This window comes from Calidris pugnax, unplaced genomic scaffold (assembly GCF_001431845.1).
Source record: "Calidris pugnax isolate Ruff unplaced genomic scaffold, ASM143184v1 scaffold32, whole genome shotgun sequence".
In the NCBI taxonomy this organism is placed as follows: Eukaryota; Metazoa; Chordata; class Aves; order Charadriiformes; family Scolopacidae; genus Calidris; species Calidris pugnax.
Window position 1 is genome coordinate 8,164,883 of NW_015090783.1, and position 15,879 is coordinate 8,180,761.

Below are 15,879 nucleotides of genomic sequence, written 5' to 3' on the forward strand. Positions count from 1 at the left end.
TCAGCTAGAACATCCTAATGGTATAACCACCACATGGTTTTGAAAGCAAATACAGAGACAGCACTGAATGTCTAAATTGTATTCATGTTGTTAATTTTGAATTGTTTAGTACAAAAGATTATTAGTATAAATATCCTATAAGTATATTGATATAAAAGACAGTAGATAGGGTTAGAATTAAATTTTAAAAAAGAGATCATGTTAACAGAAGAGTAAAGGCCCAGAACCAGTCCTGTAGCACTGCACAGGAAAGAACGCTCAGTGATCAGTCCATGGACAATGTTGACCTGACAAGATAATTCATCTGACCTGCAGCCCCTCAGCCCCAGGTCCTTCTGGAGGTGACAGCAGCCAGCTACCATGAATCTCTTATCCTCTAGTTTCACCTCATCTGTCCAGCCATGGCACTGTGCAGCTGTGCCCAAAGCAAATGCCTATGCTGCAGATGCCCAGTAAAGCCAGCCAACCCTGGGAACACAGAAGGCTTACTACAAACACATAGTAAAGACCTTCAGCACATGTCCAGAATTGTCACCTGTAAGACAAAAGGAAGGACCCTGACTGGCTGCTACCATCCAAAAAAAAAAAAAAAAAAAAAAATCAAAAATCTGGCATGGCCAGAATGCTCTGTACATGCAATAGATCCATCAAGATCCATCATACAGTGGTAGCAGATGGCAGTGTTGTTTGAGGCATAACTACAGACTGCACTGAGAGCCATGAAAGGAGACTGAATCCACTGCAAGGAAGTCTCTTTGCTTTATGCAAGTGAGAAACTTCTGTACTACTGAAAAAATGAAACAGCTTTAAGATAAGACAGAATGCCTTAACCTTTTGTTCAAGATGATGGCAGAGATAAGACTCTGCACTGAAAGACATTAGGCAACGGTGAGAAAGCCAAAAGTATTTAAGTAATGATTCAAATATATATCTAAAAGACTTTCAAGAACATGCATACCTGTTTTATAGAAGAGAAATTATAAAAAAGAAGAAGATGGAAAATAGGTATATTTTTGTGAGAATAGACATAATTCTCTTAATTGTCCTACCACAAGAATAAATTTTTAGAAAAGTTCTATTTGTTAAGTAGATTTGATCAAGTATCCAGGAACATAACTTTTGACAAGTTTTGACCTAGTGTTAAGGTTAGTGTTCTTAAAAAGCCTCAGTTTGTTACATTCCCCTAAGAAGAGATCACTTATTAGCAATATTTAGATCTCTTCGATTATTTTTCTGTCATAATTCATATTTCTATTGTTCTTCTGCCCATAAAATTAGTTATTTCTTAAAAGTATTTAAAAAAATTCTACTTAAAATTCCAAAAGTGTACACAGCAGAATCACGGCAGGCAGCAGACATTCACAGAATCATAGATTCACAGAATATTCATGGTTGGAAGGGACCTCTGAGCTCATCAAGTTCATGCTTCCATATTAACAAGATCCAAAAGAACGGTAAGAAGTGGAGAAATGAATGCAGAAAAACAAACTATTCCTTATGCAAAGCACCATCTCCAACGACAATAGTGATATATAAGATAAACTTATCCAAGGATCTAGTCTTTGAGCATGAAAAAAAGGGAATTTTCTTGTTAATCACAGTTTAGAACAATAAATATTAGTAAAAATACTACTGAAAATATCACTACTACGTCAGACTGAACAGTGACTTTTTAATATCATTTAGGAATATGTTAACCCGGGTAAGTTGCTGAGCATCTACTGCACCTCTTCTGTCTCCTTACACTAAAAAAATTGTCCATCAGATCCTCCTCCTCCCACCTTGAATCAGTTGTTCGTTCAGGACAAGCCTTCCCTACAGTGGCAGGGGGAAGCCACAGCAGCCCAATTTCTCTCAGAAGAAGTCTTTGTCGAGCTCTTTTTTCCAAAGTAACATGGTTTTAGCATCAAAATTCATAACCTTGCACACTTTCTCATTTCTTAAACAAACAAACAAACAAACAAAATACCGCCAAAAACCAAACAAAAAAATCACACCAAACCCAACAGCCAACCAACCCAATCCATTTCCCCAACTTACAAGCTTTAGAAGGCATGAGTTTCCTTTGTAAGAACTATATTTATGTCTGTATATTCTAGTCTGAGTTATGAGTTTCTCCCAGTTTTTTTGACCTGTACATGCATGAGACAAAAGTTATTCTTGAAAACCATTTTAAACATGATTACAACTAATGCGATGTTAGTAGGAATACCTTCAAGACAATCAAGTATTTGCTATTCACCTTGTAATGCTTTTCAAAAATGGGTACTTAGTATTTTTAGATTTCACATACATACTGCTGTACTATTTAAATGTTTCATTTTTTCTTTGTTACTAATCCTGTCAAACCTTGTAGGGATTTTGGTAGTCAAGACCACGTCGTGTCTTTTCATTTAATGCCACACAATTTTCTCCATTAAAGCTTGAAAAATGTATTACCAGTTCTTCTGTTACCAACTTCTAAACTAGATAGTTGGAGTAACTGAGCATTATAGGAGAGATTTGCCCACCAGCCATCAAGACAATGAGTACTATGGCATTGCAAGTGCAAAATTTCAGATCAACATTTTGTTTCCCTGCTTTCTCCACAGTAAGGGATAACCAAATAACAGCAACCAGAAAAATTCTCTCAGCCTCCATTTCAGGACACAGTGTCTCTCTACATTCACAGGTAGAAGAGCTATGTCTGATGTCTCTGTTCTTCTAAGCCAGGGAGCCTTTTAAATTCACACATTAGGAGTCAGGCATGTGAATAAATTCCCATTAGGTATGTTTTTTATGTTATCAAACAAAGCCAGCTGTCTCGTGAGTCAGTAAGGATTTTGGATACACTGAAAAATATATATTAGGAACACATACTGGAAAAGTGTTCTAACATCCTGGATGTTTTTTAGATAGCCATCCCAACGGTATAGAAAGCTCAGGTGTATGCCAAATTACACTTGTATTACTTGGGAGAGAGAGGGGAAGGACAGGGCGGAGGGGGGAATTATAGAATAATATATTTACCTAAAATATGGACTTGTAATAATGGAACATGGAACGAAGTTCTGAAAAATCCACCACCATCAGAACTCACTCTGAAGCTGTACTAACAGTGAGGATCCTCCTTCTTTGTTCCAGCATCTCTGCTAGCTTCCAAGGCTAATTAGAATCCGCTACTTTCTCCAGGGCTGGCATACCACAGAGAGTTCTTACAGCTTTTATCTACTTTTTTGTTCAGAACAGTTACAGAAAAAACCTGAAGTAGCTGCTTTTCCAGACCAAGATGGAATTTTTCTACCTTTTTTGGTTTTGGTATTGACATGTTCCTATTGCCTGCGATTATTAGGTAGACAACATACAGTATTATGAGAGATGATATCAACACTTCTTTACCCACTTGATGGATTCTAGAAGTGCTCTGAACATAACCCTCATTAGTCTATTCCTGGCATTGGGCTGCAGATGGATCTTGGCTTCTTACAGTACAGTCAAGTGAATGTCCAAACTACACATAAATCATTAATATTTCTTGTAGTATGTCTTTTAAGAGTTACGTTTAGTTTATTGTGAAGTTTGCATAAGAGGCCTACATATTTTTATCAAACAGAAGTTGAAACTGATTGGGAACTGCAATTGCTTGAAATATGCCACACTACTTCATATGCATTAAGTTTCAGAGAATCTAATTTCCCCAAATTTTCGCTTTAATTCAGGAAGTATAACCTTATGTTTTTCTCAGCAGAAAGATTTCTAAGCATTCGTGCTTGAAATATATGTCTAAGTATATTTGCATAGCAAGAAATAGAAAATACATGCCTTTCTACTTGGTAAAACATTTATACCTAGCACTGATTACAAACCATTTCTTGAAAATTACAGTATAGTATTTTTAAAAACGTAACTTTGATAATAAAATGCCCTCTTAATGCACATATTGGTTATTGTTTTCTCTAAGCACAGAAAATATTTTTTTCATGTTTGTATGATCTTAATAACTGGAATCTAATGCACTCAGTAAATGAATCACATTGTTCCATAACAGTCTCATTAAGGTCCAGTATTCTTCAAAAGTTATTTTCAGCTTTGTGTTGAATGATATATGATGGATAGTTGTTCCTCTGAAGTTTAAACCTCTAAATGTACAAGAATAATATTTTCCAAAAGGCTGGGCCATGCCATGCCTCAAAGCCCTAAAAATTTGTGCCATTCCTTCCTTACTATTCAAGAGGTTCTACAAGGACAAACAAATTTGCTATTAAGCAAGTGATATTCAATAAAGTCATCTAGAGAGTTTCATCTAAAGACAGCATTTTGCTGTAAGAGAACCTTGTATTGCTCTGGTGTATTCCCCTTCTAATTCCTGTATTTGCCTTGTTATAAGTAGTGCTGTAATTGTACTCTTATCATTTCTATGATAATATATTTGGGAAGGGGACCGTGACTTTCCAGCCCAGTTGAGAGATTCTGAGAAAGTCAGTTCCTTTCCTTCATGAATTGATTGTTTATCAAATAGATGCTACCCAAATCTATATGATCAACTTCTCTGCCCATGAAACCAATATGGATAGGAGATGCTTTCTGCACATACTAATTTAACTGGACAATGTCAATGGCTTTGCTGAAGAACTAAGTTTTTTGCTCATGTTCTGTTTATTTATCTGTCGGTACCCATATCTCTCCACCTAAAGACTATCCTGAGCCTGAAGGTTATAGGATATTTAGGAGTATTTTGCCACTCCTGATGTCTTCGTATTTTATTTACCTCTGTACTATCATGCTCTGAACTGATTTAAAAATCACAGTAAAACACCTTATCTAGTCTAGAAGTTTTGAATACAGCCAGTCACAGAGACCAAAAAAAAGACAGTTATATCATCTCTCAGGCATTTGTCATGGGGGGGGATTTGAGCCACCCCCTGCAGTTACCTAGATACGCAGGGAAATTTAGTCATCTAATTCAGACGCAAGTCTGACAACCACCATTAGATACCAGAGCAGATGAATACTACTCAGTAGGTCCACTGCAGGAATGCTGCACTAATACAGCATTACTTTCATCTCACATTTTTCCAAAATAGGTAGAAGTCTTCCTGTTGTTGTCTCTCTGAATTTTTTTTTTAAATTAAGCCCACTGTTCTACAGTGATAAAAATGCCGATTTATCTTTGAGTTTAAACACAGTGTTGTCTTAGCAATTAGTCTATCGACATTAAATAGATAAGCCTTACAGCAAAACTTCTCAGGCTTTTACAATCTGATACCGGCATCTTCATCCAATCAAACCATGTAATTAGAATGAGTATATTTTTTTTTTATTGCACAGTGTAAAGCATTATCATATTTGTGAACTTTTCCTTTTCAATTAAAGGAAGTAATTTAGTAAATACAGACAGAATAGTTTATGTATAAAGTTGCTGTTAGTATCTGAAGTTACACAGAATATAAAGTTCAGGGTATGGCAACAAGTCCAAAATATAGAAAATTGTTGTCCTGTGTGTTCTACATGTGGATATCCATATCAGAAGCATACAATTGTAGTGAACAATGTATCCAAAAATAAACCTTGTCTTTAAACAATATATAGTAAAAATAATTGCAAATTGGGAGTTGATTTAACTTCATTCTTACTCCATTCTTAACTTCATTCTCTTTAACATATATTCATTATTTTACTAATATTTATGTATTGTAAAATATACATGTTTGGATACAAGTCTTTAGACCAGAATCTTGGTATACCACTATATAAAAGTAAATATTGGTAAGAAAATAACATATATATTCCCTGAAGTGAAAAAAGGCAACGCTAGAATTGCATTTGCAGTGCTGGAAGATTACACACATGAACACTGACATCATCTAGGCTTTGCTCCCACACAAAGTTCACTATGAAATATCTTGAAATGGAAAGACTTCATGAAAAATGAGAGCACCTGAACAGTTTAGGTCAATCTTTGTCTCAGATTCCCAAGAGGCTTAGTTTGATAGGAAGACATTTAATGATACTTTTTTTTATCAGTGGTGCTAACAGGTGCTAAAAGGGCTATGTATAACGTGTATCACAATTTCCCCTCTGCCCTGACTCTTATTATTATTATTGCAGGAAAATAGCTGCATGCCAGAAAGAAGTTTTAATATACTGTACACTCAAAAAGCTGAAGTATCAGGAAAGGCCAATAAGCTCCTTAAGTACTTGGTTTCAGGGGGAAAAAAAAAAAAAGTTTAAAATTTGGTTTGCTTGATAAAAAAATTCCTGGCAGAAACAGGATTTCTGCTCAAAGTTCATGCAATTGGCGTGTGACAGAGGGCTTTCCAGGTAAATTACTGTCAAATAATTGAGAGGTTCCATAATAACCCCAACTATTTGTTTTGTATGAGGCCCAATGCAGTCTCAACTGTTTGCTGCAGTATTTTGTCTTTTTCATATGCATCTTCCTTTTAACAAGATGCTATACTAAAAGAATAGCCTTAAAAAAGCCTAACATTTCATTTCTCCATTTACTTGCAATGGCTGTACAAAAGAAAAAAAAATATATATCTAAACCTTAAGTTATCTGCAAGTAGTTTTCCTTTATCATTCATTTTTATAAAATTATTGAACTAGTATCACTTCTTTAAAAAGCAGGCACATACAACCTTTGCTTGGTATCTTCTGCGCCATGTGAATCTGTTACAACTCAGGAATTCTCAATGATACATTCATGTTAAACTCATTTCAGTATTTACTTTGTTATTCTATCTTTGAAGAATGTTTCTAATGGTCTAGAACCCTGTTGCAGCCATACACTGTAGAAGAAACCTGAAAAACATCCATCAGTATGTGCAGCAGGTATGAAACAAAACTGAGTGCATACAGGTAGATGGGGAGAGTCACAAAGAAACTGCATGACTTCTTTTCAAGGTGAGCGGCAGGAGTACTGACATGAGAGAGTAGAGATTATTTAATGTCCTCTAGCACACATTAATTCAAGAAGAAATTTAAATAAAGGTGAGACACTTAAGATTAACAAGCAACTCTTCCTAAGGGCAGGATACAACACGTAAAAAGGCAGCAACAAAAAAATAAAATAAATCGCTTGATAATTTCACATTATCAAAGGCCAGAGATGACATCTTAATATGTAGTAAAAGATAGAATGGGTCAATCAGCTGCTAAGGACCATGAAAACTGAGACAAGTAATTTATTTGATATAATAGAGAAGAAATCAGCGTGGGGATATAAAAACCCAAGGCAACCTTGTCAGAGTGCAGATCAGGATTAATAATCTTATAATAAATCAATAGCATTCCAAGGGTATTGTACAAACCAGTTTTGCAACTGTGTCAAAAGAGAGGCAGCTGTTACCTAGTTGAGTCATACTAACTACGTGCACGGAAAGATAAAGCTATATTTATTGCATGTTAGGCAGAAAAAATGTGTAAGACATTGTGGAAATAAAAACAGACACAGATCACATTTGCAGATAACCCTAGATATGCAGGAAAAATATTGTTATAGAGAGTGACAGAGGAAAATGCACCAGGTAGAGGAAAAAAAAAAAAAAAAAGTGAAGATTTCTAGTTTTCCCTGTCTTGCTCTTCAGTAAGCAGCTAAATATGTGAACAGACAAACCAAAATATTGTTCTGGCCAGATCTGCAAACTGTTAACTCAGGTGATTTTGTCTCTGCACATGGTGGCATCCAGAATAAAGTGTAGCAAGAGAAAGACAAAGGCCCCAGAAAAAATAGTCTGTCTTCCCCTTCTCTCATTTGTTTCCAGGCAGTATAAAGTGTAACTTATTTTGTCTCTTAAAATTATGCACAAAGGAAAAACTGTGCAGGCAGCTGATAGTTGGGACATTATTTTTGTTCTCCCTTCTGCACATTAGTGTCACTACAAAACTCCTGCCCTGAACAGACTTCACAGATTAGCTATATTCAGGACCTACCAGTATGCAGAGCTAGCTCATTTTCCACTCCATTTTTACCATATCTGCCAATCATTATTTTAACACGTCTTAATAAAGGCAGAGCTTATGCATAGCATTTATCCACTGCTGTCAACAAGAAGCACAGTTATCATCTTCATATAGATCATTTGCCTAACTTTTGCAGTTTATAAATCAGACAGATTCTTACGCGCTCTGTCAAGCAGTAAGTTATGTTTGACAGGGGACTAGTTTTATTTAATAGTTCTCTTCACCATAGGTACTACACCAGGAAGCATTTTAGACTCAGCAACACTATTATTTGTAGGACTTTTTCCATGAGTGGCAGTCTCAGTGTTGCAGTTCAGGTGATCTACCAGTGAAGGTACTTCTTGTAGTTTAGCTGTCGGAGCTGTTTAACACTGTATTGTTTATACAACACACCTGGAACATGCCGTGCTCTATACAGTAAAATAATGGATATATGTTTGGATAAAGTATAACAGCCAAAGAAAGATGGGACAAAGGTAACCTGTTCTTTATGGTTATAGAGTCAGGTTCCCCATGAAATGCTATTAGGTGTCCCTTTTCATTTTGCCATTTAAGTGGGAGTTTGAGAAAGATAACTATTCTCACATATTTCATCTGTGTTCAAATTTGTCAACAGATCATAAAAGTATGTCTGCAGAATTTAATTTTATAGGCAGGCAAATAGTTGGACAGTGGTTGCATAAACATGGAAGCTGAGGGATGATAAAAGTCTGAATTTCAATGTTGAGTACACTCTATAAACAGTAGCACCAAGGAACATCAGATTGCAGAAAAGGGATAAAAAGAGATCACAGGAGATTAGCCCTCCAGGCTGTTAAAACACTATGTAAAAGTGGGCTTCGATGTCACTGAGAAATAACCCAGATGCTTACTTCATTTAATTCTAAATAAAGGAATCAAAATCAACCTCCATGAGGATTTTACAGAGTATATTCTTTTGGGCTATTTTTTTTTTTAATTTCTAAATCTGAAGAACAAGGCAAGAAAAGTCTAAAGAATTGCAAGAAACCAACCAACTCCCAGTCAGGATCTAAATATAAATAAGACACACTTTTCCCAATATCTTTGAAAATGAAGAGGAAGAATTAGAGGCAATGCTTCTCTCATGTCAAGAGGTGGTTACTAAACACAAATCAGATCTAGAAATCTGTTACAATAGGAAGACACTAATGTCAAAACAAGAATCTCCAGATAACGAAGCGTAAGTCCATGTGTAGGACAGGGACCAGAGAATCAGTTAGTGTTGGCCAGAGAAGAAAATGGAAGTGCAGTGGATAAGCTGCAAAATCACTACAGAAGATAAGAATAGGGAAATATTCTATATATGATAAGCTATACCAACAAAAAAAGGGCCAACTCAAACAGCGCCAACAAGGATTATTGGAAATATCACATCTTTGCAAAAAATAATCTAAGAGACAATTCCATACTTATCAAATAGCCTCAGACACACAGAGACAATGATGGAAGCATGACAGAAAGATCTGGACAAACCTGACAAAGCCACTAAAATTTAGGCTTCTTTTTTTTTTTTTCCTTAAAATAGGTTTCTCTGGTCTGGTATTTCTCATGACCTAGTATAATTGCTTCTCAAATTTGCCAGCTGCCTTCTGATAAGAGAAATTTTTGTAAAAGATGTAGTACTCATAATGCTTATTTCATTTGCAGTAAAATTCAAATATTTCTGAAAGGTTTTATCAAAATTCAGTTTAGGTGAATGTTCTTGACCATAAGGGTTTTTTACCTTGAAGAATCATAGAAAGTACATGCAAAAGGGATTCAACCATATAAGGCAAGCTTGTAAAACAAAGGGAATATTTTTGGAAACGATTTTGTAGTCTTGGTTCAAACCTAAGCATAATTGCTCTCAAACTTACCACTTAGCTCCTGCATAATAAGAAAAAAATCTTCGTAAAGAAATTGTATTAGCAACCAAAAATACTGACAAAGAAATTAAATGTACAAATGAGTTGAAATAATTTCACATTGCTCTACCAATAATGATAAAAGATTGTATGGAGTGATACTTAAAGAACCCCTTTCCTACATGCATGGGAAACAAAGGGAATAGTTTTCTCCTGTTTTCTTTGGTGATGATCTTTTCTTACACTGGTTTGGAGGGTAGGAGTTGGTTGCAGAACCCAGAGTGTGAACAGACAGGGCTTTACAGAGAGGTACAGCAGTAACCACAAACAAGCAAACGAAAAGCCAAGGGTGAGATTTCTGGGAAGTATTGCTCTGCAGGTTTTGTCTGATATTTGTTTCTTTCCAGTTTGTGCATTTTTCATACAGTTTGGAAGGAAATACTAGAACTTTCCTCCAGTTCTACCTTAGTGACTGACGTCAACTTCCAATACAATCTCTGGAAAATATGGAGAACCTATGGAATTCCTTTCTTTAATCATTTCCATCTCATGGAGTTTCTCCATCTCAATTGCTATAAATTTCTATCACCAGAGCTGTGCAATCTGCTAGGTCACTTGACAATATTTTAATCTGTACCATGATTCTATGATAAGTGATACTGTATAAACAGCAGAATAGATAGAAGGCACTGAAGTTGTTTCAGGTACCAATGCAGTTCCCCTTGCCTCAGGGATCTGGTGGATGGCATGTTTTACATAAAATAAGCATAATTTGGGGGAGGCATTCACATTTAGGCATTAAAGCCATTGCAGTTATTCCAGTCATTACCAAAACCATGACCATGTAGTTGGCATCTCTAAAGAGTACAGGAGCTCTCGATAAACAGTTTTTAATGAAAAAATCAGGTATGCAACTATGTTGACATTACACAAGTCCAGTACAAAATAAACAACCGTGAGGAAGGTCACAGTTGGCCCCTTTGCCATAGAGGACTGCCCAAACCAGAGCATTAAACCTGGCTGACAGATCTCTTTCTGTAAACCTATTGAGATCCGATTCTATTTGAAACATCATATAAAAATTTCTTGGAACAATTTCCACCCCAGTAACACTGATGTAATGCACCTGCTGTAAAAGAACAAGGATTCTGGTATTCTGGAGTACTCCAGGAACTGATACTGGTGAACAAGCTCTCTAAAGTGTAAAACAACTGAAGGTGTGTAAGGGAGTACACAAGAAGTAGGAGCATTTTAAGGTTAACTTTCTGAATTTACAGTATTTATTTTAATTCTTCCTGAAAGGCAGCTGTTTTCAAACATAAATACAGAATGTTTAGGAACCACTAGATGATAGAATCATTATGTGTTCCTACCCACAAACCCTCATCTCTTAAGCATCACATTTTACAAGGCTGTCAAAAAGTAAGTTCAAATAAAACCCTATAAAGGTTAACTCAGGCAAGCTGAATGTGATAGCAAACACAGAGCTACGTATGTGCAAGTGTTCATATATTTTTTCCATAGTTACTGTATTTGCGTGCTGTGAAAACCAGAAGCCAATAACATTAAAGGGAATGAAACAGGAGTAGTTAGTCATCGAACAAGGTAAATCAGCCATAGAAACAAAAAAAGTAAAAGAAAATTGCAAATTTAAAAGTTACATACTAATTAAAATCTAGATCTGATTTTTTTAAAAAATAATTTAATCCCAAATTCTGATTGAAAATCCTTGAAAAAGAACGGGGAGAAACCTGTTACTTATTACTATTTTAGCTTCAAAATTTCCCAGGACTTGCAAAACATGGTGTCCAAATTAGCCATCCCTGTACACCGGGATGTCACTTCTATCTACCTTTTAAAGTGATGTTTGGAGTAACATTTAACCAGGTAAACATTTGGCAAAAAGGCACCCACACACACAAAAATCAGCTGTCACGTGAAAAGCAGTTCCATTTCCTCAAAGTAACACTAAATAAATAAATAAATAAATAAATCTGTCCAGTGCAAACAACTATCCAAATAATGTGAAAAGCAGCTCCATTTCCCAAAAGTATCACTAAATAAATAAATAAATAAATAGATCTGTCCAGTGCAAACAACTATCCAAATAACGGAATCATCGCTTCTGGCTTTTTACTACAGATTAGGGGTGAGGGGAAGGAAATCACATTTGGGGCTGGGAACTCAGGGATTACTGCCTTGGGAGGGTGAGGACATGGGGGCGAAAAAAAAGGCCAAACAGTGGGGAGGGGGAAAGGAAGAGAAGGAAAGAGAATAAGGAGCAGAAGGTGCACTTACTGTTTGGTTATCTTCATACAGCTTCAAGTCATATCCACTCAGCTCCACACAGAAAATTATTGCTGTAACCCCCTCGAAACAGTGGATCCATTTTTTGCGTTCAGATCTCTGTCCACCCACATCCACCATTTTGAAAGTCAGCTCTTTGAAGGTGAACTTATTTTCTACAATCCCTGTGGTCATGTCCCGAGAACGCAGAATATCTTCCACTGTAGGGATGTAGTCCAGTGCTGCAATCCTTTCGAGGTCATTTAGGTAGTACGCAGCGTTATCCTCTAGGTGGTACTCATTGGAGCGGCAAAAACACTCCTGCACACCAGGGTCTGCCCACAGCCGCTTCATGACTCCCAGGAGCTCGGGGGTAATCTCACCTTTGCTCTCAGCTGGGCCTGTCAGGGCAAAGAGCTGCACGGCATCGTATGCTCTGTCGGGATTGTGAAATTCTATCTTAAGGGTGGCCAGAGCCCGAATGATACGTGTGAGGGAGTCAATTGCATTGTAGATAATCAGAGGTTTGTATTCTTTGCAAGCCTCCAAGTTAAAGCCACCACTATGAATGATTTTCATCTGCTTGACGATCGTACTCTTCCCAGAATTGCTGGTACCCAGGAGGAGGAGCTTAATCTCCCTTCGTTGTCGCTGACTTTCAGAGCGCAGGTGGCGGTCAATCCTACGGGACCGCCGCGCTGCCTCTTTCTCCTCAGAGCTTTGCCGACATCCCATGGTATAGCAGGCAGGAACAGAAGGGAAAGGTTGGAGACTGTCTCACTCTGTTTGCCTCTCTGAAAAAGATCTGTGGTGCCTTTCAGTTCTCGTGCCAGGTACCTTGAACAAAAAAAAAACCAACTCGCTACCCAATACCTGGCAATCCAAGATGTCTCTACCACCTAATTCAGTCCCAGCAGGGGTGCAAACACATGTAGGTATGCAACCACAGAAATAGTCTCTTCAGTAGATCTCATGGCACTCCCCTTTCCAGTGCATAAACAGTGGCACATTCCTGTTAATGAAGGGACGCTTCCCTTTGCCACAGTTTGGCTAGATCCGTCAAATACTCTTTTCTGTTCTGCATAATTATTTTGCTGCCTTCTGTCCAAAGGTAAGGAGCCGCACGTTCACCTTCTCTGCTCTAGCCCTTGTCTTTTAGTTGTATTTTCTGGTTGCTGTGGTGATGCTGCTAGATAAAGCTGAAGCTCTTTTCAATGGTGCTGCACTTGTTTTGTTTCTCTTCCCCCACTTCTTCAGCTGATCCAGTTCAGCTCTGTAAATCTGTGCTTTCCACCTGCCAAACAATGAGAAGAGAAATGAATGAAATGAGAGACTCCACTTCCTTGCTGCAAACCACTCGCTTTCTCCTCTTCTTCTAGACTTCTAAACCTTTTATTATCCCAAACAGCAAATACAGATGGAAAAATATGTGAAGAAAAGCAAAAATCTAAAAGCCTTGCAAAAACATAGGGACAGCTGAAGCTTGCAGACCTAAGAAAATGTGGTTTCTGAACAATAGTAAATCAAATCTCCCTTTCAGCCTTCTGTGTTTTATTATCTAAACCTACATGAAAACAAACAGTGCTGAGCTGTGCCCCAATTTCTCCCTCAGCAAGAGCTTATGGCAGTGCTTTTCCTGCACAGTCCTGTTCTGACTGGTTTTCCTGAAGTAGAAAACGAAACAGACTCACAACTACTTTTCCCAGTCTCTCTATTTATATCAATATCTTGTACTCAGACAGATGTCCTCCTGGATTTTCTTTCATCTTTTCTGTTTGCACTGAACATTTAAATAACTAAATTAGGAAGCAAAAGGAGGTGATTAACTTTGTTTCATGATTTTGTAAAAGGGAGAGTTACTGATCTTTGCAGAATGCAGATCTTTCCCCTTGCAGAACAGGACTGTTAAACATACAACCTGCATCCTGCTCAATCAATAAAGCGATGCACTACTACAACAAACTTTGTAAGCTTCTTTCCATGACCAAGATAAGTGTCATTAAGCCTCCTCTCCCTCATTTTTAATACATGAAAATTCTGAAATACAGTAAAAGTGAACAGTGACAACAAGGCAAATGTTTCATACAAAAGCACAGGAAATGCCCTCCCAAGCAAGGGCTGACAGCTTCTCAGTGGCTGTTAGAGCAATTATTCTTTCCCAAATTAGGGGTTAAGCCTACTAGTTGGAACTCTGCAGAAGGCAACAGCAGGAAGCAGTTACCTCTCACAGAGGGAAAACACATTACTAACAGCTGATTGGCGATAACTCGCCTCTCTTCTAGGAGGGTTTGCTGCTCTCACCAAGCTCTGAGCACAGTGGGCAGGGGAATCACAGATGCCACGGCTTCCTCACTGAATGCTGTCCCCAGCCCACTTTGGCACCTATATTGCTGTCTGTTTACTTGTGTCTAGAGGGTCCTCAGTGACTATTTTTGCAAACTAAGCTGCATGCCACTGAGATACCCTTAGAGGTAGACTTAAGAAAAATTTCAGAGCCTGCTGAAGGAATATAACTTCACCTACATTTTAATGACATGGCATTTGTCCCCCAAATTCCATTGTCAAAGTTGCCCTAGAAGTCTGGAAGTTTTTCCTGCATGAACTTACTAGCATTTCAGTGCAGAAGTGACACAGCATTAAAATACATACTGAAGAGGGTGACTCCACGCTACGAGAAGGACAGAACGATCCAAGTCAGATGTTGAACCTCTGGCTTTTGCGAGAACAGAAATTGAACTACAACTACTTGCAACCTCATGTACTTTGCTTTCTTTCTTTCTTAAGCATCACAGCAGAAATTTTACTGAACAAAAGATATTTCATCACTGGATTTACCAGTTCTTTTTCCTTTTTTCCACATCACTTACATCATAGGATAAGACTTACTTCTATAGATATAGAGCAGGATGGGCTGGGTCTCATTCCTACTTGGTGTCACTGCTCTGGTTGAAAAATACAAACTTATATTTACATTACTTCTATTTTAGTGTGTAACATGTATTTACTAATGCATATACATGTAGTAGTACATGCTTTGTAAGATACTCTTTTATTGTTGGTGATTTCAGCTCCTGTTTTTGTCTTGCCAAAAGCCATTATCAGCCAGGGATTTCAGTGAGATCTTGCTTTACCCTCATGGTAGCTGTCACCATAGTAGAAATTAATTATGTCAAATAATAGTTTTAGCTAACCTTTAAATAATGGTAATTGAGATATAACACAGCATAAAAACTTTGAGGTCGGAGCTTCACAGATATAGATAAGGACAATTACATCAGCTGCAGTACTAGAGAAGAGTTATACGGTTAAAATAAAGAAAAAAGCTCAGTTTTTTGAATTTCTTAGCATCTCAAATTTACATTTAAAAAAAAAATCATTCTTATAACATTTATTTGGAAGGGTAGAAGGGGGGAATAAATTCTATATCTAGGATTTCATTCCTCAGGTGGTAGAAACAAGTGTAGTGATCTCAGACTCTTCTGTTCAGCAAGAGGTATTACTAGTCTGCTGTTATTTGTACGTTCTTTGTCACAGCGGGCTACCCTAATCCTAGTTTCTGTATTTTGTATAGCCTTTGCTCTGAACACGTTTAAAGTCACTTACAGATCTCTTCTGATTTATGGTGGGCTGACAAGTGGAAAGGCAGCGTGTGTGTCTGCTTTCAGATCCAAGTCCCCACTGGAATGCATCCCTGAGGTCTACTGCTCTGTAACAGCACCTTAGCATTGGGCAGGTTCTTGCAACACTGGATCCCTTTTCAGCAGTTTCCAGTATATAAATGTGA

At 37.4% G+C, this 15,879-nt stretch overlaps 2 protein-coding genes across 3 annotated transcripts in view; one reads left to right on the forward strand and one right to left on the reverse strand.

Annotated features, from left to right (window-relative positions):
- The window catches only part of RSPH14 (radial spoke head 14 homolog (Chlamydomonas)), a 108,792-nt gene that overhangs the window by 50,793 nt on the left and 42,120 nt on the right, over window positions 1-15,879 (forward strand). The gene's annotated exons all lie outside the window — the stretch shown is intronic.
- The window catches only part of GNAZ (guanine nucleotide binding protein (G protein), alpha z polypeptide), a 79,960-nt gene that overhangs the window by 39,969 nt on the left and 24,112 nt on the right, over window positions 1-15,879 (reverse strand). Inside the window, exon 2 of the mRNA XM_014964289.1 lies at window positions 12,108-13,389. Coding sequence (XP_014819775.1) covers window positions 12,108-12,830 — 723 coding nt within the window. The 5' untranslated portion in view covers window positions 12,831-13,389. The remainder of the gene's footprint in view (window positions 1-12,107; window positions 13,390-15,879) is intronic.